The sequence below is a fragment of the Homarus americanus genome, unplaced genomic scaffold, assembly GCF_018991925.1.
Source record: "Homarus americanus isolate GMGI-L3 unplaced genomic scaffold, GMGI_Hamer_2.0 scaffold23743, whole genome shotgun sequence".
Taxonomy (NCBI): domain Eukaryota; kingdom Metazoa; phylum Arthropoda; class Malacostraca; order Decapoda; family Nephropidae; genus Homarus; species Homarus americanus.
In genome coordinates, this window is record NW_024716296.1 from 17,225 (window position 1) to 43,453 (window position 26,229).

At 37.2% G+C, this 26,229-nt stretch overlaps 1 protein-coding gene across 1 annotated transcript in view; it reads right to left on the bottom strand.

The window, feature by feature from the left end:
* Positions 1-404: 404 nt before the first annotated feature.
* The window catches only part of LOC121858075 (chloride channel protein 2-like), a 38,499-nt gene continuing 12,674 nt past the window's right edge, over positions 405-26,229 (bottom strand). Inside the window, 27 exon segments of the mRNA XM_042354306.1 lie at positions 405-1,190; positions 1,192-1,255; positions 1,258-1,281; positions 1,861-2,020; positions 2,361-2,401; positions 2,404-2,428; positions 2,898-2,943; positions 2,945-3,010; positions 4,187-4,338; positions 4,671-4,952; positions 5,330-5,405; positions 8,626-8,682; positions 11,400-11,447; positions 11,615-11,779; positions 12,861-12,978; positions 14,603-14,743; positions 15,075-15,189; positions 15,451-15,566; positions 15,803-15,956; positions 16,257-16,403; positions 16,648-16,750; positions 17,753-17,854; positions 18,663-18,747; positions 19,605-19,730; positions 20,262-20,469; positions 21,527-21,741; positions 22,856-22,977. Coding sequence (XP_042210240.1) covers positions 1,046-1,190; positions 1,192-1,255; positions 1,258-1,281; positions 1,861-2,020; positions 2,361-2,401; positions 2,404-2,428; positions 2,898-2,943; positions 2,945-3,010; positions 4,187-4,338; positions 4,671-4,952; positions 5,330-5,405; positions 8,626-8,682; positions 11,400-11,447; positions 11,615-11,779; positions 12,861-12,978; positions 14,603-14,743; positions 15,075-15,189; positions 15,451-15,566; positions 15,803-15,956; positions 16,257-16,403; positions 16,648-16,750; positions 17,753-17,854; positions 18,663-18,747; positions 19,605-19,730; positions 20,262-20,469; positions 21,527-21,741; positions 22,856-22,977 — 3,103 coding nt within the window. The 3' untranslated portion in view covers positions 405-1,045.

The following is a 26,229-nucleotide window of genomic DNA, read 5'->3' on the forward strand; positions in this document are numbered from 1 at the left end:
TTCAGCAAGGCATATCACAGAGAGAGGACCTGGGTAGTCAGAGGTCGGATAGGAGCATAAAACATCAGAGGACAAAAATATAAGTGCACAGAAGGTTTGTTAAGAACTGATTTATGGGCCTTGAAATGAACCAGCAGGATTTCTCTGCAGAGTGCAATCCTATGAAATTTTAAATTTTTATTGTGTAAACATTTTTGGACTCTCCCAAGTTGAAGATTAAAAAATGAAAGGAAAAGTTTACTCTCTTTTCTGGCAAATATTTAAAAACATGTATGTACTGGGTGGGAGGATAATCTGGTCAAGTGAGGAGAGTATGTGGGTCAGACCAGATCAAGTTAGGTGAGGTGTTGGTGCTTAACAAAACCTTCAGTGCAGTGAAGTGATAATCCTGTTTCCCTTGAATTTTCAGCTGATGTAACACAACCCAAATCATAAAGTATATACTGTAGGTATACTATACTATTGAACTTATGTTTCACAAAACTTACCCCATAATTTAAGGCCACTAAGAGAGCTAAACAAAAAGTAAGTAAAAAATATACTACTAACAAAGAAGTAAGATATGTCTACTGTACTACTTATTCTCTACGTCATCCGAGCAGATAAGGAGAGTAGGAGAGGCACAATAATCATTCCTTTACAATATTCTACACATGTCCAGCAAGTATTGTTCAGTGAGTCTTAACAAATACTAAAAAATCATAATTGCATTATTTGAGATCTGTGATGAGTGTTATGTAGATGGAAGATTAACAGGTAGAGTAACAGATAAGAAACAAACAAACAGCCTAGACATGTACTGCATAATGGACTATTATAAATCAACTTCAATATAATACTGGAATGTCCTCAACTTTGGTAAAATTACATTATACATAGTCAACAATATCGTCTGATATCTTAGTTCAAAGGAATAACTACCAGACACTGATTATTTAAGACATTGACTGGTACAAAACAACCACTGTCCACGGGCAACATCACAGATCACAGAGGTTTTTAAAAATTATTACAAATTCACTCCATCTACTAAATTCTTGCTTCCTCAGCTGTATGAGTGACCATTAGGATAGTTAACCAATTGGGTTCTGGACCCCCTGTGAGAGATAGTTCCAGCCTCAGGGTCAGAATATTGCAATGGACTGATGATTCCCAATCTCTGAGGTGACGTGCTTGATGCAATTGATGACGATGGGGGATGTGGGCGTGTTGGGTAAGCTGACTTGTGGGGTTGTACTCTGGGGCTGGCCAACGATTGTCCGTCGATGGCCATAATGTAACCTGTAAAGTTGGCATTTGATGGGTTACCGAGTTCAATTTAAAAAATGCTTGATTTATGACAGATAGCGGAAGATGAAATAGCATTAGACAGGGAGGAACAGTAACTAAATCATTCATATGATTTCTACTTTTTTTATCTCTCTCTGTAACTAAAGGACAATAGTCACAGTAATACATCCTCTCCTAGTTTTAATCACAATTCCCTTAATTAAAGAGACCAAATGAATAAGAAAACAAGAAAAACACAACTGGTTCTTTGAGTGAGACACATAATTTCATATAGTGGGAAGGAGAGAGCAACAGAACATCAGTAATAAAAAAATAACATGTGGTGATTGGCCAAATGGACCAACACAGACTTAACCAATAGGATCTCAACCTAGCACTAACAAGCCCCACCCTGACTTGAGCTTAAGCATAAGAATTACATGTTCAGTTAGGTTTGGTCCAGTTAGGTTAGGTTACATTTAATTTGGTTAGTTTAGGAATAGGTTAAGTCAAATTGAGTCAGGTTAGATTAAGGTTAGGTAATCTACAAGAAGCTTGGAAATCCCCAATAAACAAGGTGCTCAAAACTACTGACCTCCTTTAGTGCTAGAACACCTATGAGTCGTCCAATAGCAGTGACGTAAGCATGGTTGATGCCCAGCATAGAAAACATGGAGTGGACACGTAAGAGGGATGTTCTCTCGACCAACTGGAAGGGTGCGGGGTCTATGTGGCATTTATTGAAGTCCACCTGTAGAGGGAAAAAGATTATCATCCCCAACTCTAACATCTCTAAAGAAAAATTTCATTAGAATTATTGACTTTCTTAATACTGACTATTTCTAGAATTATTCCTTTCTGTAACAATGGACAAATTTGAGGCACTGTAGGTGAAAAATAGATACACAACACTAAGTGAAACATGTCAGAAAAGTCACCTACAGTTTAGTAATGGTATACTGTATTATAATAAACAGATATTAAGATGCTTTGTTGCTTGTCTTGTTCTCATCTGAAGCACCTCCAATATAAAAGGTTCAGATAAAAAATGGAATTCAAGGTTTCTTTCCGTTTTGTCATGCTGGACTTACCTCCTTCGCCAGTTCCCTCATCTCCCACATGGCTTTCTTCCCTCAGTTAAATCGAGCTGTGGTTTTTTCTGTAATTTGAGGATATAGTTAGTACAGTGTATTAGTTATTCTGGACATTCTTATTTTTTATCTACATTTTACTCTTGCTTTCCTCTACCCCTTCTTTGGTTATGGTGTGAATCAAGGGAAATACAAACTTGAAGAAAGGGGAGGCCTATGGTGATAAGGAAGACTGGTGTAAGGAAAGTGTGTGTGAAACAAAAGCAACTCAAAACTTTACACATACTAGCCTGCATACCACCTGCATCCACACTCACACCAACGCTCAAATCCATATCCACATTGTCACCCACACTCACAGCCAGACCCACACCAACACCCACACTCATACTGTCACACCCAGACACCCACACTGTCATCCGTACCAAAAACCACAACCCACACTGATAATCTACATTCATACTTATGCAACATGGGCCAGGCTTCACTTTGGGTAAAAAATCTTGAGTAAAACTTTTAATTCACTGAAACACTTACAGGACTCTGGTCCTTCTTCTTTGACTTGAATAAGGAGAGCTGAGAGTTTCATTTCCATTGAGCTTGCTGTTTCCATCTTCATTCGTCACACTTTCTCGAAGGCAGATCGAAGTCTGTTAAAATAATAAAAAAAAATGAATACCAAACACAATGTAATATTACCCCACACACAAAAATACTATACGTACACTGCCTATACTCATTATTTAAAAATAATTTTATATACAAGAACAATTTATATCTAGATCTTCAATGCTCATTAAAAAATACTCATCATAATTTCACTGTACAAATTAAAATGTAATAAATTGTATAAGTAAGTCATTTTGTTACACCTTACCGAAGATCACAGCTTGTTCTTCTATTAATATTTGTTGTGTCCTCACTTAAGTTAGCATTAAGGGAAGGAGTGTACAGTACATTAGACAAGGCAAGACAATAGACCCATCTCCCTGTTTTCACAAGTTAATGAATCCATAAGTTTCTGAAGTGCCAATGTTTTTCAGCTAAAGGTACTTGTACAATAGCCCAAGTGTTTAAAATACTTTAAATACACAATACAATACAGTACTGTGCAGACATGTGAAAATTTTACTGCTAATGTACAATTACACACCTACAATACAATGCTGTATTCAAAAATTTTAAATACTGATTATTGTAAAATATTGGATTCGTCACTGGTGAAAGCAGTCATGAACTTATTATACAACACATATCACTACCTTTATTGTTCATCTTAATATGTTATAACAGTAGTAAGTTTTGTTCTTGACCCTTAAATGGCAGCCATCATCAGTGGAATTTCCTTGTGTTTAAGTGTTGTACATATGAATCCTCAGCTGCTGGTTAAGGATTATATTTTCCCCTTTTATAAGATCTTTCCTGGTACAGCACATGAATAGCTAAATAAAATAATGACAGACTAATCTTTTAATGACAGTTTCATGTCTTTTCTTCTTCCATTACTAGTTGTTCCACTATGGCGTCCTCCAATCACAATATGGCCCCAAAACATAAATCTGATTCGCTCAAGTTACTTCATACAGCACCAATGTATTCTGCCCACCCCTATATAGCACGAGACACCAATCATGTTTCATGATCATGCACACATCTACTGCTTCCTGAACGTCCATCATCCTCCCCTCCAGTGTTGCCCCATCCCATCCTTCTACTTTCTCTCCTAAGATCCACTCATGTGTAGTTTTATCAATTGTTTGCCTCAAATTTTCTTAATATGTCCCAACTATCTTAAGAGACATTAGACAAAAACTATTCACACTAACCTTGTGTCTCCAACAGTGATAGTTTGGTAATGTGTGTCAGGTGTTGGCACTTCAGGAGACACTGCCATGCCTAAACTGAAGGAGTTGCGACGCTTCAGGATCCCCTTCTTTGGAGAAACAATTTCAGCGGCTTTCTTAGAGTCTCTCACATCCTATACAAAAAAGAATTACTTTCAGTTTAGTAATGTATGAAAATAATTATATAAACAATAATCTACTGTACAAAAGAATCACCTGAAGATTACCTCCAGCTTATTTTAATTGATGAATAAATACCCTAATGTTACCTGGTGGGTTTGGTTAGGTTAGGATGGGGTAGAATAGATTAGGTATTGTTAGGCAGATTAGGTTAAATCAGCATTAGAAAAAATAAATTGAGGGGCTATTCATCAGATGATCAACACAAGAGATATTATTTTTAAATGATTCATAACCATCTGCTCATCCCTACAAGACGATATGTACCAACACACTCCTCACTCACCTCTTGACTAATTGACCTGAAGTTTGTAGAGTCGAGTGAGTTGGACCTCTGTAAGGTTGCTCGTCGCCTTAGTAATTTTAATGGATCTTTCTCGGACACAGAATCCGTTTTGGACCTTGTAGAGTCTCGTAATTTACTAGATACGTCCTTTGATGACTCTCCTGAGGTCTTCTTCTTTTTCTTGCTCTTTTCTTGAGAGTCATTTACTTTGCCATCTCTTTCACTCACTTCTCCTGTTTTGCTGCTGCCATTTTCAACCCTGATCAGAAAAACAGAATATATCTGACACTATGGAACTACATTATCAGCCAATATGTGTTGGTGTCACCATACTGTACTAACATCAAAGACCACATGAAGTAAGTATTACTAATGTCTGTACAGGTATCCTTCGATTAGTGTTAGTTCTCTTAACATTAATTAGGTTTAGTTAAAACAAATTTTTGCCACCTTTCTCTCTCTCTCAATGTTAGGTCAATATTTGGTTTAGCGACAGCTTGATTGACTGGAAGGAAAAAAATGGGTGACTGTCCAGCTGAACTGTGTTGTATCATCAAGAGGATGACCTGAGTGTAGGAGTTATTTTTTGTACATAAAATATGATAATATTGTAAAATAATTCAACTTTACTAAGTAAACTAACCTTTTTAACGGAGAACCTCAAGGTTTCGGACCAGCTGAGACTTGGAGGGGGTCGCAGGGGACCCAGGCGGTGTTACAGAGTCTGAGTCTCTCCTGTAATGTGATACAGCCACTTATACTCACTGGTTATGTATTATACCGTATTAGTAACACAGTTTCATTATTGCTATAAGTTAATTAGTATTACAACATACAATAATATGCAAAAATTTCAATTCCAATAAAGTGCAAGAGAAGCTGAATATGGGAATCACATAATATTAAGAGTAAGATGAACGCTGTATTATACAGTACAATACTTGGCAGGCAACATTACTAAACACAAAATAAATATTAGACATTCAGTATAATAAAAACATCAGTAAAGAAAGATGATGGTCTTTCTCAATCAACAAATACAGATGCACAATGCAGGCATAAGCTTTTATAATAATCAGAACCATCTTGACTGAAAAACAGATAAAGACATTAGCACATTGTTAAGCACATCCAAATACTGTAATGGGGAGGAAAGAAAAAAATGCCAACTGAGAGTGACATTAACACAAGCATCTTATACCCTGTACAAGATGATGATGATGATGACAGAAGAAGGTGCACATAAGCCATTCATAACCATACAAGGAAGTCCATGCAAAAATAAATAAATCAAAATAAAAAAATAATAATAACTTTCTTTGACACCAGAAAAGCATTTTATTCCTTTGTTACGTTAAAGTTTAGAATTATATGAAACTTTTACAGAGGAAATAGCTGCCTGGACTCTCTATTTCATCAACCCCTTGAGTTTGATGACTTACTGTACATTACTCAAGAGATTACAGTAATATACAGTACTTTACTTTATCCTCTTCGCCACTGATCGCTTGTTAGCCGCACGATCGTCACGACTCTTTTCTTATATTCTACCAAAAGATCGCCGCACCCGCGATCGGTCACGCTCTGCACCACTGTTGGCAATACTGGGCATGCACTGCCTGAATGTACCTGAACCCCAGTGTTGTCAAGTCCTTGAAAGAGCTCACACTGTGCCGCCACAACACTTTCTGTAGATTGTCCAAGAGTTTACAACCCTCACTCCAAAAGTTTGCCTCACGTTTCGGACTGCTTCTTCAATCTTGACTGACCTCAGCGAGGCCGCCAGCTCCAAGTAGGACACCAACTGAGTAGTCCCCTGAGATGCTTATAAACCCAACAGGTCCCCCTGCCCGCTGTAGTATAAGCAGAGTTCAGGCGCCCAATCTGCAGGGTAGCTGAGATGCAGTGCAGGCACCAGCGGGCCTCCTAAATTTCAACCAACTGACAGTCCCACATATCTCGGACCAGATGGGTGACAGTATCCAGATGGGGAAGCACTTACCTGAAGATCGCCACAGGACGGACCGCCTAGATATCTGAACACTCTTATAAGACCCAATTATTTGCCTGATTTACCTTCTTCACAATGGCCGAGAACTGCCATTGTCAACATACACACCTAGGTCCTTTCACACACAGTCTCAACTAGTACATTTTCTTCATCCTGTGGACATATGGACGCCCACGCTGGGCCCAGGTGCATCCTCTACACTTGTGACATTGAATCTCAGCAGCCATTCCTTACCATTCCTGAGCCACAGAGTCCTTCAGCTCTTCACAGTCCGCTGTTCTACAAATAACTTGCCATCGCAAACATTTGTATGGGGAGGAAACGCAGCATATCATTTATAAACAACAAACAACAGCGGCCCAATACACTACCGCGGTACACTTGTTACAGGTACAGATGACGATTTCGGCATTAATCACCACATGCTTCGCATGTAGAAAGTCTTCATCCACGAACATTCACCGCATCTTCCAGTTTGATTTTCAGCCTCGTGTACACGTCAAAGCCTTGGCAAAATCTAGGTAAATTGTCGATACCCTGCTCTAGAATATGGGTCCAAATATCCAAACCTTGAGACAGCCAGCAGTACAGTACACATAAACACATCACATCAAGTCTTCCCGTAGTTCCTCCTTTTAACCAGTTAATTTCTTAGTGTCATCTGATCATATGAAGATTAGTCCTCCTCCCTCCCCTTATTTCACCACTTAATTAAATACTCTAATGCTACCTGGGTGCATTAGGTTAGGGTACATTATGTTAGGTTAGGCTATGTTATGTTAGGTTAGGTTATATTACTGGTAATTAGACTAGGTTAGGTTACATTATACTATGAGGTTAGGCTAGGTTAACCTATGTAATATTAGGTTAGGTTATTAAATCCTCAAGTAAAATAAGCTGACAGCTAATCTTCACATGGTCAGGTACCACCATGATACATCCAGCTGAATATATTGTCCAAGAAAACCCACAGGGGATGTAATGAAGCGCCGTAAACTGTAGCAACACCTAAGTGGCGAAGTTAATGTAAATTTGTTTCAAGTTTAACTGAGGTTGGGTTAGGTTACGTTAGGATAGGATTGTTAAATTTAGAATATGTTTTAGGAATGATGTAAACCAGCCTAGATAACAGACACGTCAATATCAAAGTGTCCAGGAGCGGGTCCAAATAAAGACCCTTAAATTTATGTCCCACGTTTGAATCCATCACAATAAAACTACAAGTACAATGTATTCCTGAACAAGGAGAAAGATTTACCCACAGCAATGTTTGTTATCAGTCAAGTATGGTGATAGAGTACTCTGACTTACATCATGTTTATTTCGCCTAAAAAATATAACAAATAAGACTCTTTCACAATAAAATATATTTCTTCCATCAATGTACCGATTCGTATAAAAATTCTTATCAAGATCGATGCAACGTTTTTATGAGTTATGCTCTGGAAATGTACCGATGGTTCAGATGGACGAGGAAACAGAGAGGTGAAGGGGCAGATGGAACCCATTTAAATATTCCCCTAAATTTTGTCAAGTGCTGATGATTCTATCGAGCGTAGACATGAAGGTCTTTTCTGAAAACGCTTGGAACAGTAGAGGAGCGTTAGTGTAGGCGGGGAGGAGATCATATGCCTTTAACGCTGGTGTACTAGAACCATCCGAGTTGTGTTTATATGATATTAGAGAGAAAACAAAAACCAACACCAGACAGCCCTGTTATGGAGGAGAGTTACAGTAACTGCAGGATCAACTCGTCTCTCCACAGAAAAATAAGAAGAAACCATAGAAACACCCCATGCAGCAAAAACAAAAGGATAACGTCAAATTTTATGCCCATGATAAAACTGAATCATTTGTCTTATTGAACAGTGAAAATAAAATGAGTCGATTAAAGGTTATTCATGGCATAAAACTAGCCATCATAAATCATTCAGCAGTAATTACTTAGAGCGTGTGGATGCGGGTGATCCAGGTGGGGAAGTGGAGGAATCGTCGCTGTCACTGCCGAGGCAAAAAAAAAAGGAAAAGAAAAGAAAAACTTTGTAATAAAGAATATAAATCATATATGGAACCAGTAATCATAGCCTTAATTATATAAAGCTCCAAGAAAATGTAAAATAAATTAAATGAAACTCATAATAAGCGTGTACAGTATTTGTCGTGTATATATATATCTACTACTACTACTGTACTACATACAGCAAGAGAAATGCATTTACTAAAAGTTTACTGCTGTACAAGTGTTATATAGTTTGTTAACATAATATTGTAATACTAAAGACAAAGTTTCTTAACTTTTTAACATGTGGCAGCAAGTGACACTACAGTACTACATTATTTGTGGTTTATTGTTGATAGTATTAGTCAGTGGTGCACTACACTACAGTACTGCCTTAAGGGACACAAGTACTCTAACTTGTCGATAAAATTTGATTTATGTGGATTTACAGAATATCCTGTACAGTATTTAAGAAAGAGAAAGATTGTTGACAGAATCAGGAATAAAGTCACAGGTTTATAACATAAATGGCAGAGAGGTGCACAATAAAAAAATATATACATAGAATGGAGAGAAAAAAGTTATTCAGATGAATCAAAAAGGCAAAAATTTGTGTAAAACATTACATGGTAATATTATGAATAAAAAGAGCAAAATGGGATCACATGAAATATTAATTAAATTAAGAGAATTTAAGTGATAAAAAATAGAATGAAAATGAAAAAATCAATTAGATTGAGGACATTATGACCTCGAAAAATCTTGTGGATGCAAAAATTATTTTCTTCTGTCTTGCAGAAATCATCATGTGAGGAAGACTGTGCATTAATTGTCCAGCTGTACAGTGAGGAACAGCATCTATATATACAAATTAAAATTTAACAACCTTATGTTATTTATCACAATCTGTAGGTTGGCAACCCCCAGGCAAGAAGGGTTAGCATAGCCAAGGGCACTGGTGGTCAGTTCAGTGCCTGCCACAACAGAACAAGGGCCCACCAAACCCTACCTAGTTATGGGGCTGAACCCAAGTCTCATGGGTTGGGAGTCCAGAGTGCCACTAAGTGAGCCTTATTACAGGATAAGGTACCAGACTTCAGTAAGACAATTTATTCTCCAAGGACTGACATCCTATGAGGAGTTCTCTAAACTGACCTCAACATCACTATAGTACGGTACATGTCAGCGAGGTTCTTTGGAAGAATCCAGTTGGACTTGAAAGGTTTCCTGGTAGAGCAAGGCTTATCACTACCTGTATACAGTACTCACTTACTTGTTCTGGCACACTGTGTACCAATACTATACAAAGTTATTGTCTCTGAGATTTCTGTAACTCTTGTTCCTTCCCAGACCCAAGTGAGAGAGGAGGAAAGTATTGACAGATAAAGTTAAGAGAACTATTGATCTGTAACAAAGGTAAATAACCAAACAATCCTAAATATCAAAGTCAGTCTAGATATTCTTGATGTGAAGCTCTACACCATATTTCATTTTTATCCATTACATCTTTCTTAAGATAATGTACGGTAACATATTGTATACCAACATCATGTACAGACAACTGAACAGGTGTCATGCCACACCACATGATGACACCCATGACCAACTAGAAGTGGCTGAAAGTTCTTTGTACTGTACACTTTAGGCAATTATATACAATATTTGTTAAATGAACAGGCATATTCTTCAGATATGTGAGAAATACATCAGATATTCAAAATGCAGTGATTGCATAAACTGGAACAGTATCAGTGCACCACTAGCTGCTTACATTTTACTAACAAGCTTCCCACCCTGTACGTTTAGACATAATTCTAGAACGACCCTGAAAATGAGGTCGTGATCACCTGATGCAATTGAGTGTTAGGATGCCACTGAGACGTCTACACATCAAATACAGTCTGGCCTCTGGCTTAAGAGTTCTTCAGACATTCTGCTGACAATTTGTTTAATGAGCAACAGCTAGCATAACTCCCAGAGTGGAGACACTAACAAAGAAATTATATTTTGAAAGAAGGCAAGACTTTTGGTGAATTTATTTCTAGATCCTACAATAGTGTGAAGGTAAATCACTACTGTGGCAGACTAATACAGTGATAAGTGTATTGTGTGAAGCTTTAGCTCTTGTATAACTATACTGCACACACTAATACTGTACTGTGTGAGGAATAAAAGTTGACAATGAAATATAAAATGCATTTGATGCATAAGCAAAGAGAAAAGAAAGTTTGACAGCAAATTTTCAGTTTACTGAAAAATTTTAAAAGTTTTGTGTGGAATACTTCACACAAAGAACTATGGTATCTGTACAAAGAAACTGTAATACAAATATTTAATTTAAAAGGTAAAATAACTATCAATAACTGTTTAATATTCTTCTCTGTAACTACCATAACACTGATACTGTATCCTCCTCCTCTCATTATATTATTCTTGTCAACTAAACACATCACTGCAGGACCACTGTACATACACCAGTCCTTCTCAGTGAGCACCTCTAAACATAGTTTATATACAGTAGCCTTACACATATACTGTACACAATTAGAGTGACCCAACAAGATGTGTCAGTGCGTGGAAATTGCGACTGTACTAGTTATATCTTGTAATTCTGAACATTATCCTCAACACAGTTCATTATTTTCTATCTTATTAAAGTAATTCTATTTCCTTCTTAACAAACATATACTGCACAGTGATGTATTGTGTGTTCACCAACCTAGATGGGGTTCCGTGCCGACTCCTAGATACAGAGCGAGACGTGGACCTGTAAGAGTCATCACCATCTTAAGTATTACTCTAACTTAATACTCTATAGTCTTAAGAAAATACAAATACAATACAGTTTAATAATATTCACTCAATATCCCACTAGACATTTAATTCTCGCAATTGACAACAAACATTTAAATCGGTTAAAACATAATTAGATACCTGGAAGTGGACCGTGAGCGGGAGAGTGATCGACTCAGCGACCTTGAGAAACGGTGAATAATGCTCTGTGTGATACTCGGCTCATCACTGTCGTTAATTTCATCTTCGTAGCGGATGCGGCTCTGTTTTGGTCCTCCGGCAGCATCCTCCTCCTCCCACTTTAGTCTGAGTGTTGAGGTACAAGAGAAACATTTAACTTTTATTATACCACAAAGACTACCTGATGACAATGCTCCATGCTGCACAGTCATTAGTCTCTCTTGTCAGGCTCTTAACTATACAGTCATTTCTTACAATGTATTATGGAATCATCAGTTGGTCGACAGATATAAGGTTTATTCATTTATTTTTCATTTATTTATTTATGTTTGTGTAATCTTGTGTTGTGTTGTGTGTGAATGTGTGTGTGAATGTGGGGTTGTGTGGAAACATTATTCTTGAGAGCAATATACGAGGCAAATAAGATGCATAATAAAATCAAATCTGAAATTAGGCAATATGGAACAAGATTGAAATTTCAGACAGATAGATGGTAGGTGGTGTTGGTATACTGAGAGAATGGAAGGAGGAAGATTGTTAAAAGAGTGTATAATACAATTTAGAGGTGGATGGTGGGTGAGAGAAGGATAAGGGTAAAGGAAAAGTTGTCAAGGAGGAGGAGGAGAGCTCATAAATGATAAGATATGACACAGTTGAATTGGCAAAAGTGTGTGAAAGTGGAGAGTGTATTAGCAGTGTCAACCCTCTTAGACGATCCCCATCCTGGTCTATTGTCCGTTCCAAGCAATTTTGCCAACACACTTAGACAATTAGGTTAACTTAGATTAGGATTGGGGAAGTTTATTTATTCTTTTATATCATTTTCGCCATTTTTCAGCTTACTAGCCATTTGGATGCTCTATCCGGTGATTAGGTTTGATTAAATCATTCATGTGGGAATAAATCCTCTATCTGGGAGTTACCTAAGAGGCATGTAATGCTTTTGGCTCCTGATTTCTGCCAACAATTGTGTATCAGGAAATCAGGAGAAAAAATAATCTTCAGCATTATTCTCTTTGAAATACACACTTGACTATATAGTACTCAAGAATTCACCTTCTATTAGCTGTAATCAATTCACTATTTTGTTAATCAATGTTACCAGCAAAGCTCTTCAGATTTCCTAATTTAAGTGCCACATACTGTATATACATACTTAAATATACAGATTAAACAGAAGAGCAATTACTGTACTTCCTAGTCTTACCTCAAAGCCTCTAAATGTAAGCGAGTTGCTTCCTTTCTTCTCTTTTCTGAAGAAATCTGTTCTACCAGGAGTCGTACAAGTTCAATCCTCTGGATGGAGCCCAGAAGAATCATAGAATCTGTCCAAGAAAGAAAGAAAAGTACAGTAACAGAATGAATTAATTTGAATAAAGTTATTTTTCAAGGTAAAGCACAATAAAATATTTATCTTTACTGTATAATGTTAAGTGATACAGTCTATAGTGCTCAAAATATATGGTATGTACCGGTAATCTAATTTTTTCCCAAACAGTATTTCATGTACAATACTGAACTGAAATCTTCATATTTGAAGTAAAAATTTTTTTTAACCTTTAATGCCGATTGTTGCACTTTAAAATTTTATTCTGGCTACTGACAGATGATTTTATTCAGCTAAGGGAAACCTTCAAGAACCAAGTGGTAAATGTGCACGTCATATAATTGTTTCATTACATGTTACTGTACCACACTAGCTGTCTGGCGGTCAACCTATACTCCCATCATTAACATGTACAGTTCTTGGAATCCACCGGCCCTGGTACACTTACCGGTAGTACTGTACCATTGTATAGAACAATTTGTAGGTGCCGATGGGGTGTGTTAGTGCTTGAACATAGATAGTAACTCAAAAGTTAAACTGAGTGTGCCATCACAGTGATTGAAATCGATGTACAGTACAGGTATTCCTATACTTACGACCTACTCGACTTACGACCACCCGGACATATGACCGCCGCAGTCGTATAAATATTTTTCAAATTACGTATTTTCGAGTCCCGACGTTAGTGATCGCGCTGTGTACTGAAAATTTTTTCGCTTGTAATTCCCTTTAAAATGGCTGGCAAGCGTAAAAGTGAGAGTTCTCGTGGTGCCGAGAAGAAAAAAGAGACACCCATTTTAGATTTTCTATGTATTATTTTCGCCTTTTCGACTTACGACCTGGTCATCGGTCTGGAACCCCATCGTAAGTCGAGGACAGACTGTATATACATGGCTCATCTATCACCATATTGTGTGAATCCCATAGAGTTGATTGCCTGTTAGGTACAGTGTGGATACAGCACACTGTATACTAAGCCTTCAGTACACAAGGAGGCAGCATGACTGGTACTGCACTCGACCGCCTTCACTTCCCCGAGTTGTAAACTTAGGTACCCATTTCCAACTGGGTGAACTGGGAGTGCCTGGGAATCGAACTACTGACCCATGGAACAGGAGGTGACTGCTGTGCTCCATCAGCCACCATAAAACATTAAAATTCAAATACTAAACAGTAAAGTAGCTACAACACCAAATTATGTTCATAAACCTCATATAAATTTAACCTGTTCTTTTAATGTTCTCACTATAACCCAAACACTACTGAATATCATTTACTTCTATTTGCCATTAATATTGTGAATTGAATTTTTTTATGAAAGTTTGCAATTTTTAGAACAAATTTTTAATTAATTTAACTAGACTCATGAAGAAAGTACAGAATGCATTTTAATAATTTTCACCAATTATCCGCTTACTAGTGTGTCAGGCAGTTGGTCTGTTATCTGTTACAACCTTCACTGTCCAGAGTTAGTACAGGAGTACCAGGAGAAACTTGCCATGATTAGTAGTGCCTCACAGGATAACACCCCTCTCACATCTGTCCTGGGGATCAAACCTATGACACAGTAGTAGGAGCCATGCATACTACTACATCATCATCTGAGGGTCAGAGGGACTTACCTGGTTTGTCAACCAATGGAAGATACTTCAACTTGCGGTTTTCTTTTAGGATTCTCTTGAGTTCCGTGTAGGTGATACCATACCAGATGTACTTCACGTCTCGTACCATTATGTCCTCCACATAGATGTTATATACATCAGCTGCAGAATGGAAGTAAACATTTTATTCACCCGTGCAAAATTACTTCCTAAAAATCAGAAGAAAAAATTGTACAGGGTGTCTCATAGGTCATGCATTACACTGTACAGGGTATGTCATAGGTTGCACACCATAGGAAATTTAATGTACAGTATATAAAACTGCGTGACTCCCAATACTGTAAGGTTACAGTATCATGTTACACTGTGTTATAAGGGCATGGGGTATAAAAAAAAATTTCTATGGTGTGTTTAAGAAATAATAGTCTAATAATACAAATTGAGCATCTTCATATCATTACTTGGTTTAATAGTTCATCATGAGGCGACTTACAAGATGTAGTGGCGATGATGTCTGGAAGATACGGCAACTTCTTGATGCGGATCATACTGTCATAAATGGATGGTTGAAGGAGCGATGATATACAGTTTGATATCAAGACTCCAATCTGAAATAAATATACATCTAGTTTTCAATATATCCATAACATCATAATATAATACATCTGTTTTTCAATTAATTTATTACCCCCACTATCACATACAGTAACTTACAAAAAACATTTCAGATCTGTTTTGATTTACAGACCTGATTTGAGAATACAATCTTAGTTTGACTTTTATTTACTAACACTGGACAAAGGTCTTAGATTAGTCCTATAATATTTTCTCTTAATTCTGACTCTCTAGATGTGTGTGGCACCACTTACCATGATGGGGATCACGTATGTAATCTGCCCGGTGAGCTCAAACACAATGACGGATATGGAAATGGTGTGAGTGATGGCAGCGCAGAAGGAAGCAGCTCCCACCATGGCATATGCACCTATGAAAATCAATCATAAAAACAATAATGATACAAATATTAAAAATTACATGATATATTACTTGTTTGAGATGATTAAGTAACAGATATAGAAATGAAGGCGAAGTCATAAATCCTGCATAACATATAATATTGATATAAGGGAATCCTAATAGCAATAATATCCTGGTATGATAATTGTCAATGACCTCACTAATCCTGGTATGATAGTTATGGAGAAAATCATACACACTCACCTGGTACAATGGGGAACCCAGGAGTAATGCCCAGCGGGTAGAGAGAGGCCATGAGTTCTCCAATCTGACGACCAAATGCCGCTCCGACTTTAAACAACGGGATCAGCATACCAGAAGGCACAGGTAAGGTTGAAGCAATACCTATTTGAAATATCTGAAAGAGAAAAAAGTTCTTCAAGTTCAGGTTTTGAGTAAGAGCGTCTATGTTTGTTAATGGTACAGCGGTGACACTTGTATCTCTCACTACTGACGCCCTTCTTCAGGAGTAACATTAAGAACATAAGCCTATTATAACAGTGTTGATTTAATGTTAACTTTGTAACATTGGAAAATGAGGGTCATAACAGAGAAGAGACTGGCCATCTGCCTGGCTAGTAACATGACAAATGGTGATAATGATAACAACCAGATAACTAACTAACTAACTAACTAACTAACCAGCAAAAACACTCACAGACACAATTTGGTAGACAAATAAACTGAGATGAAAATTCCCCTCAAAGTCGGGTACCCAGTGCTTGAGGATGTTCTCTTGCTCAGGGGTCATAATTCCATCTGGATTTGTAACCGACCAAGTTACATTACTGAAGAGGTGTAAGATCTGTACAAGAAACATAATATAAAGTACAGTAATATACACAACAAAACACTGTATAACAATCTTCCATGTATATATTTTATAAACAAAAACTATGAATGACAACACCTACACCTTGAAATATACAAAAACTCATAATTATTACAAACAGTTTAATTTTCAATATACATAGTACTGTATTAAAGATATTGTCTGTATTTTTACTGAAGTATAGCAACACCGTATGATAATTTAGCGTATGAATTACCTGTTTATTAGAGGGTAAAGTTGCTGCCATGAACTGACCAAGGCAATATGGGAAAGTCATGATGGAGATTGCGATGGAAACAAACGTTGGATAAAGGAGACGTCTGTGGCGAGCAAATGAGAAAACATTATTAGACATGAAGTACAGAATATATTTTCTCTTTAATTCTACTGTATAATTCTACCATTCATCTATTAATATTTATTCTATCATCTACCCACTATTACTCATTCTATCATCTACCCACTACCCTACTACTCATTCTATCATCTACTCATTCTATCATCTACCCACTATTACTCATTCTATCATCTACCCACTATTACTCATTCTATCATCTACCCACTATTACTCATTCTATCATCTACCCACTATTACTCATTCTATCATCTACCCACTATTACTCATTCTATCATCTACCCACTATTACTCATTCTATCATCTACCCACTACCCTACTACTCATTCTATCATCTACTCATTCTATCATCTACCCACTATTACTCATTCTATCATCTACCGGTACCCACTATTACTCATTCTATCATCTACCCACTACCCTACTACTCATTCTATCATCTACCCACTATTACTCATTCTATCATCTACCCACTATTACTCATTCTATCATCTACCCACTATTACTCATTCTATCATCTACTCATTACCATCAACTCGATCAGGTGGCCATCATTTTAATTTTCATGACATGCAGTAACAAGCAGATACTGTACTTCTCTTCACACTTGACTTCATCCCAAACTTACATTACACATCCCAGGTACTGTAACTTAAGACTTCCCTGAGGGTTATATTCAGTTCAATTTCCTATTAATGAAATATAAATTAAAGTCTCCTGATAAATATTGATATCCTCTCCTCACTCACATACTCTTAAATTAGGTAACTGTCTCTAATATTTATTTTATGCTGTTATTTTACTCCCACTAGATAACTAATGAGAAAAGTAATTCATTTTTGTTAACCACATCATTGCATTGTGGTTATTTTCAAAGCTTCGGTCTCTTACAAGTGTACATTAAGTGGGCACTTTACTCACACTAAACAAACACCAAGACAAAAAGCAGAGGTCACATGAAACTTACTTCTTTTGGAGGAAATTCTTAAGAGTTTTGTTGTGACGCATAAACATAACATATCTTCTGTGGAGATAGACAAACAAGGAACCGGCAAAACCACACAGAATGCTGAAAAGAGATCACTGTTAATCAATGTAAATTCCCTTAAATCATTGACGGTATTGAACTCAACATCGAAAGAAAAGAGGTGTACTTATGCAGGAGATTACAATAAAGAAAATCATATTCAGTATAGTACAGTACAGTACAGTATTTTAATTAAGACAGAGTTTGCCAGTACAGTATAAAGATGTACGTACTGTATTCTTCTACACAAGTTCTGAACACATATTACAACACTGTAGTAATGAAGAGAAAACTTATAATAGTAATAAAAGTGAAGTTGTGATCCATCAAATCTTGTGTAGTGTATTGTTAACATCAGAGGAAGCATTATAAGCCAATTAAGAGAATAAGCGCTCTTTGAAAAAATAAATAGTGCATTTCTATAAAACAATAAATATTTTTTTCTTTTTACATTATACAAAGCTGCACTGTTTGAACCTGTTGACATTACAATAAATATATCTATTTGGCATAATATTTTGCTGCTGAAAAAACTGCTGCTGTACGTTAACTATCACCAAAAGAGGATTAACTGGCAAAGAAAATGTTCTGGCACACATGCATCTTCTGGAACCCAAGATGCAAAAGGTAATTTAATCACTGATGGGTAGAGGAATTACCAATCTCTCTTTAGGCTTACATATAAATAATCTGCAATAGAAATGTAACAAACACTTTTTTTTAAGCTTATATTAAATAAACTGCCAAAAATTAATCACACAAAAAAGCTTAACATATATTCTTGTGTCAAACTCTTGATAAAAAGCAGATTTATTTTTATTTTATTGTCGTGACCTCCGGAAATACATACCCTATACAGAGGAAGGGCAGGAGCTCAATGACATCATACGGGTAGGCGTAGTTAAGTTCCACTTTGTACAGCGGGGAGATGGTCTCTGTCAAGTGCACAGCCAACATACAAGACTACAGGTTATCAAGAACTAAAAAAAATACTCATAATTATAGGCTGCCTTCCCATACAGTTCAGAAACATTTACATTAATAATTTTGAGTATCAATGTGTGATGATTAAATTTATCATGAATGAAGCATCAAGGCTGTCAGCCCAGCTCTTCATCCTCATAGTCAACAACTACCAAAACTTATGGAAACGTTTCTGGACTGTACGTCGGGTTTGCCTATAATTATACACATACATATACAAAAACAAGACTATGGTCAAGCCCTGTTAGTGCCAGTTAAAAAAAAAAGTGTATCATATGTTTGTACTGTGGCACTAGCCTGACTTGAATAAAATAAAAAATGAAATAATTTTGTGAACTGTTGTTAACTAAAGTACACATGAACTAACCACAGGGAAGGGGAGGGGACAACAACAGCCTCTACGTTAGCACACGGACTCTAACTTTATCATTAGATGGTATGGGGGACAAGGAAGACACAGAAAATCATGCAGAGTTATCTCATCTATACATGTCTCTATACACAAAATACCAATTTCAAATACAGCAAAAAATACACCAAAAAAATTCAATAACAAGGCAAGCTCACTATCTACACCATATCAAACCTGGTAAAGAGTCAAACATCTTCTCACATGTGTTAAGGAACTGTTCGATTGTATTTAGACCTGACACAAGGACTCTCAGTAAGGTTCATTTCTAACAGCATTGATGTGAGAAATGAACCCACTGTACATTATAAATTGTACTTCTCATGCACCAGTTTTTGAGTTTATCACTAAACACCATTACAACATGTATCACGGGACTAAAGGCTTATCAGTACTTACTATCACCCATGAACCAGACAGACATCAGGCGATAAAACATGGCCCCTACTACAGCAGCAAAGAACCCACGCCAGTAGTTGCGCACAGCAAAATACACAGTTGTTACTTCTATACTGAAGAGCACACCTGGAGGATAATTTGAAATAATTAAAATCAGCAACTTGCATATAGCTCACAATGCAAACATCATTTACTGTTATATATTCTGGATATACATTCATGTACAATTACAGTATAAATACTGTACAGTGCATACTGTATTAAAAAGTGAAAGTAAGTCCCATGACCCTGATGACTCATTAAGAACAGTGTGGGTATAGCACATTGTATATTGAGCCTTCAGGGAGGCAGTGTGGCAGCCGCTGCACTTGACTGCCTTCACTTCCCCAACTGTAAAGTTAAGCACTGTACCCATTTACAGTTGAGTGAACTGGGAGTGCCCAGGGTGTGACCAATGACCTTCAGGACAGGGACAAATGTCATGTTTACTAGGCCACTGCAACCTCATTTAACCTTATACTGCACTCAATACTAAATAATGTACTACAGCAATAACAACTACTTGTTTACAGTGACCAAACAATTTCATCTTTAACACATTAAGCACACAGTACAGGTGTATAAGAGAAAACCTTGGTTGGTGATGGCTGAACATACCTCCAATGGGGGCAGCATAAGAGACAGCCACACCCATAGTGCAGGCTGCAGCGAGTAGATCTGTTGACCTGGCATCGTTCTCAACACTTCCCTTAATGTAACGAAGCATCTTGGTGAGCATCGTGGCCACTATACTGGCCATATGCATCACTGGACCTTCCTTACCCAGAGGCAAACCTGAGCCTAAGACTGCTGACAGACCAACCATCTGTGGACCAAGTGATTATGTTATAAAGAGTTACACATTTAACTACATGATGAGAGGAAATAAAAATTCGGGTATTTCTGTCTTAATTAACTACACTGTCAGACACCTACGGTACCCACACTCTGGTACACACTAAGTTAACCATGCTATCTATCTAAGTCTGTCTGTATGTATGTATGTATGTACGGTATGTATAGAATGGACATAGATTCTGATTATAGAATGGACATAGATTCTTTGGAGAGAGTACAAAGAAGAATGACAAAAATGATCCATAATATTAGAAACCTTCCATATGAAGAAAGACTGAAAAGCTTAGGCTTACATTCATTAGAGAGGCGTAGAGTTAGGGGAGATATGATAGAGGTGTTCAAGTGGGTAAGTGGGATTAACAAGGGTAAAATGGAAGATGTTCTGAAGCTCAGTAATAACGAAATAACTAGAACAAATGGCTTTAAATTAGATAAATTCCGATTCAGAAAGGATATAGGCAAGCACTGGTTTGGTAATAGAGTTGTGGATATGTGGAATAGGCTACCGAGTGCTATAGTAGGATCGGGGACGCTAGGGAGCTTCAAGACGAAGTTGGATAGGCACATGGAAGTGCTGGGATGGGTGTGAAAGGGATCTGCCCTGTATGGGCCAGTCGGCCTCCTGCAGTATCCCACTTTCTTATGTTCTTATGTATGTATGCATATACTGGTATATATGTATGCATGTATGTACTGGTATGTATGTATGTACTGTCTGTCTGTCTGTATGTATGTATGTATGTATGTATGTATGTACTGTCTGCATGTATGTATGTATATACTGTTTGTCTGTTTGTATGTATGTATGTATGTATGTATGTATGTATGTATGTATGTATGTATGTATGTATGTATGTATGTATGTATGTATGTATGTATGTACTGTCTGTCTGTTTGTATGTATGTATGTATGTATGTATGTATGTATGTAATTTTGTATGTAAGTATGTATGTAAGTATGTATGTATGTACTGTATGTATGAATGTATGTATGTATGTATCCAGATGCACAACGAGGGCTGTACCTTGGCCAATAAAGTCTTCCAGGTGAGGTATTCCTTAAGCACAACACCTCTTAAGATGGTCTTCATCTCGGGTATGCCAGAGCCAGCTGCCGACGGAGCCATCCACTGACAGAACGCCGCGGCAAATATCACTAACAGCGTAGGAATGACGACCCAAGAGAAAAGCTGTAGACCCCAGTGAAATTGATGCAGGTATTCGTGCAGGTACATACGGGCTGGGGAGAGGAAATCATTAAGTAGTTTATAATCAGTTGCTGTACTTACTTACGATCTACATAGAATAGTAAATGTTTGCCCATGTACACCTGGAGCAGAGTATACCATATAGTTCTGCACCACTTCTGCTAAGTGATTGCCCGAGAATACCTACGACCACTTAACTTTCAGTCGGTGAGTGTTTGGTCAGAGTTAGGTAAAGTAAGGTTAGGTTAGGTGAGGTGAATTGAGTTGGGTTGGGTTATGTGTTTAAAATACTTTTAACTCCACATTTTCCATCAGCTTCAAAGCCCTGCCTCCTTGTATGGGAATTTAGTATTCTTGGGGGTAAAAAGTCATAATGTATCTCTGAAGCTACACATCTCCCCCCATAAATGATCATCACCACTAAGCACATCCAAAAAAAACTTTTTTTTAATAGTCCGTCGATGTTATCTGGATTATTGTCATTTATTTCTTATTATTCATTATTCATTTCTTCCGCTTTGAAAGCATTTGAGGTAGATGTAGGATAGATAATTCGTGGGTCTCATATTTTTTTTTACTTGACTTAACATGACTAGTTATGTCGCCCTTTCTTATAAGCTCCTCTAATGTTTGTGGTGGTGGGGTGTGTGGAGTAGTGGATGTCATGTTTTTGACCTGACCTCATGTTTTGTAAGGTCACCTGAAGTACATAAGCCTCTCTCAATCCTTGTAATTCAGTTGCCTCTGAAGAAGTCTTGAATAAAGATGAAAGCTAAGGTGCTCCATTGTTTCCCTTTTTCCTGTGTGACTTTATCAATATATATATATACGTATATATATATTAGAAGAGAGAGCGAGAGATAATAAATTTACAGTAAAGTATATTTAAAACAACAGAAAATTATAATAAATAAATAAATTCACATAAAATCATAATTAAATAAAAAATAAAAAAAAATGAAAATTATAAAAAATAAAATGAAACAATTACAATAAAAATAAAATACAGAGTAATACAAATGATACGATAAATTACAGCAAACTGAAATGAAAAATTCAATAATAGACAAACTTCAAAACTAAACCAAAAATAAATGAACAACAACAACACTAATAATAACAATAAAATAATAATCATAAACTTACCTCCAAAACATATAAGAACGATGTCATCAATGAGGAAGGAGATAGTTGCCATTAATGTACCTAAGATGAAGAGAAAAACCCAGTCCTCACCAAGACGGGCAAATGTGTGATCCCATATTGGTCTGAAAACAAATAAATAAGTAATTAAATATCCATAATACATAAACCATATTATAAAAAACAATTATGGATACAGTTAAGGTTACAGTTTAGTTACAAGTGAGGACATACATCAGTTACAGGTAGGCTACAGGTCAGTTATAGGTCAGTCAGCTGTTGAAAATGAGCTGTGGTGAGTTGTGCAGCAGCAGGTCATTATTTACTGGGATATATTGATTACCTGAGCGGCCACAGCAGGCGACATGGTCCGCACTGCCTCTCACTGACCCACTGTTACTTCGCTGCCTCGCAAGGGGTCAACTAACCTCTGTCACCCCTTCCTTCCTCCCCTTTGTCTCTCCTTACCCTCGTCCCCATTTTCGCCCCTCCCTCCCTCTATTCCCCTTTCCTCAAACATTATTCAAAACTCACAAAAAACTTTGCTTCTTTTGAACCTAATTTTTTTATCATAATTTACGTGGTTTCATGTTAAATTAAAGCTACTATTCTCGCCTCACTCGATTAAATATATCTTAATTCTCTAATTCTATTAACTAAGAAACCTATTGTACGTCAAACTAAGAAAATTTACTTAAAACAGAGTGGAATAATATATTTCAAACCCAATGCTACTTCAAAATATGTTTGTGTGTGGATTGTAGGTCGTGCCTGAGTGAGTAGTGAATGGGCACAATTTTCGTTGATTTGTTAGACGATGTAAAATTGTAAATGATAAATCGTGTTCTAGCTCGATGGTGAACCACTACAGTGTGTCCCGCCTCTATTGTAAGCTTATACTGTACTCTACTCCTTACTAGACCACTCAATATATTCATTATACGAAGTTGTGTATCAGATTTCTTTTATCCTCTTCGCCACTGATACAGCAGAATGTATGTCTAAAAACAAAATTGTGTATTAATTTATTATTATTATCATTATTATTAAAGAGGAAAGGGTATCCCCCTTTCCCCTTTTCAGAACGCAGTCAGTGCACAGTTAAATGTTAATTAGAAATAATTCGTACCCAGCAATATAGTTAATCGTATCCGATTTAACTCGAGAATTACTGATCCCATAAAAGTTACGTGTGGGGGGAAATTAGCAAATTACGATCAGCTGGTCGCGACGCCTAGCATATTACCTCATTAGGGGTAATACTGTAATTCTCCCGGGCACAATTATAATCAATGAATCCTACGAAACACTGAACAAAACTATTGAGTATTGTAGAGAAAGACAATTGGTACTGAAGAAAGTCATCATTAGATTAGGTGAATTTTGACAGCCATGACGAGGATCATAACCCCCCCCCACCCCCCAGCTATTTCTATTGCCTTAAATTCCTTTATACACAGTTCGTAACATTACAATAGAATTTTCACTATACGGCTGATCATTACTACTCATTAACACTACGAAAATATAATGGGAACGCTTTGATAACATAAATATATTAAAGAAAACAAGTGAAATATTTTAAATTTTCAGTGACATTCTTCACCTGCTGCTTGACGTCACGTGAAGAGGAGTGACGTCCCCCATCATGCTCGTGTTCTCTTAAATATATTGTATTTATGTTATCAAAGCATTTCACGTGTTAATTTTTTATTTCCTAAGTGCGGAAATTATCAGACATCAACACAGAGTAGTTGTTATATCTTAAAATATCAGTATATAAATATAATTGATTAATGTAATGATTTTTCCCCAGCCAATCAGTTGCCTTGCTACTAACAGACTATGGACAACACAAGATCGGATTTAACAACACTGAATTCATTTATATATGCAATATGTTAACACCTGAACATTAAAGATTAGTTCTACATAAACTGTGACTAATTCTATAAACCCTTTACAGTTCTCAGAATATTCTTGAAAAATCCCAGATCAATATAAAGAGAAGAAAGAAGTTAACTTAACCCTTCAGCGTAAACATAACTGCGCTCGGGCACTCTGGGATAACGTTTTTCCAGGCTGTGACCTTGACCTTTGACCTTATTGATCCCACAAACACTGAGGTGTCTAGAGGGAATATAAATTTGTCAGGTGTGAGCACGTTCGCTTTCTTAATTCTTGAGTTATACTAATAATATGTTAATGGACGATCGTTACCAACATACACATGGGAGGCCATAACAGACGCCACGCCGTCGGCTTGTCATAAACACAGAAAACAAGATAATCCCTAAACCAGACACTAATACTACTTCCCACGCCACTATGGCACCATTACTGGCACCACAACCTAATATTTTTCAGAATTTGTAGAAGCCCGTGAGAAAGTTCCGGGTGTGACTAGGCTGTGTACTACGAATTCTTGGGAGTGAAGTTTTGTGGCAACGTAAACACCACCTACGATGACTGGGACAACGCTTCCTTTAACATAACTCAATAACAGTTAAAGTAATAGTGTAATAGGTGACTGTTGGAGGCGGAAAGTTAACTCGCCACGATAAGGATGACTCACTATTATACGAGTCACACTTGCCTCCTCCATCACAGAGAACTCGGAGCAATGAGGTGGCCGCCGTACACATTTTCTGTGGGAAAATTGGGTCTGAGAAGTCGTGTTCCGGGATGTAATGACACTGGGGGGGAGGAGGCTAGGTTAGGTGAAAATATAACCAAGACTAATTCATATCTGTATAAACCCCGAGATAAGAAAAATCTAAGATAAATTGAATTAAGATTATGTGTCGCTTTATAAAATACTGTACAACGTAAACAAACTCTATTTATCAGCCACGTTATTATATATATATTATGAATAGTTTTAACTAATTATATGCGAGATAATAAATGGAGGCAAGGAAGAGGAGGAATACGGAGATGCAGAGGTGCGGTGTTGGTGGTGTAGCGGGCCAACAATCAGCCCAGCGATCAATGGTAACAACGATCCTGCAGGTCGCTGCTTGCCCGACCTAGCGAACAGAACTGTGTTGGTGCTGCTGTGTGCCTCTTCCCACACCGCCCACATTTACACCACTACCTACCCACACTACCATCCACTCCTCTACCAACCCCCACTGCCACCCATGCTACTACCCACACAACCACCCACTGCATCAACACCATTACCCACATACTAGCCAGCTTACAGTGGTGGCAGTGACAAAGGCGTGCATTTAAACGAACACCCATATTTTAGCCTTCTTCGTCAGCTGTCACCGTCAGCCGTCACTGTCAGCCATTATCGTAAGCTATTATTGTCAGCCGTCACAGTCAGCCATCGTCAGCCGTCACTGTCAGCCATTATCGTCAACTATTAT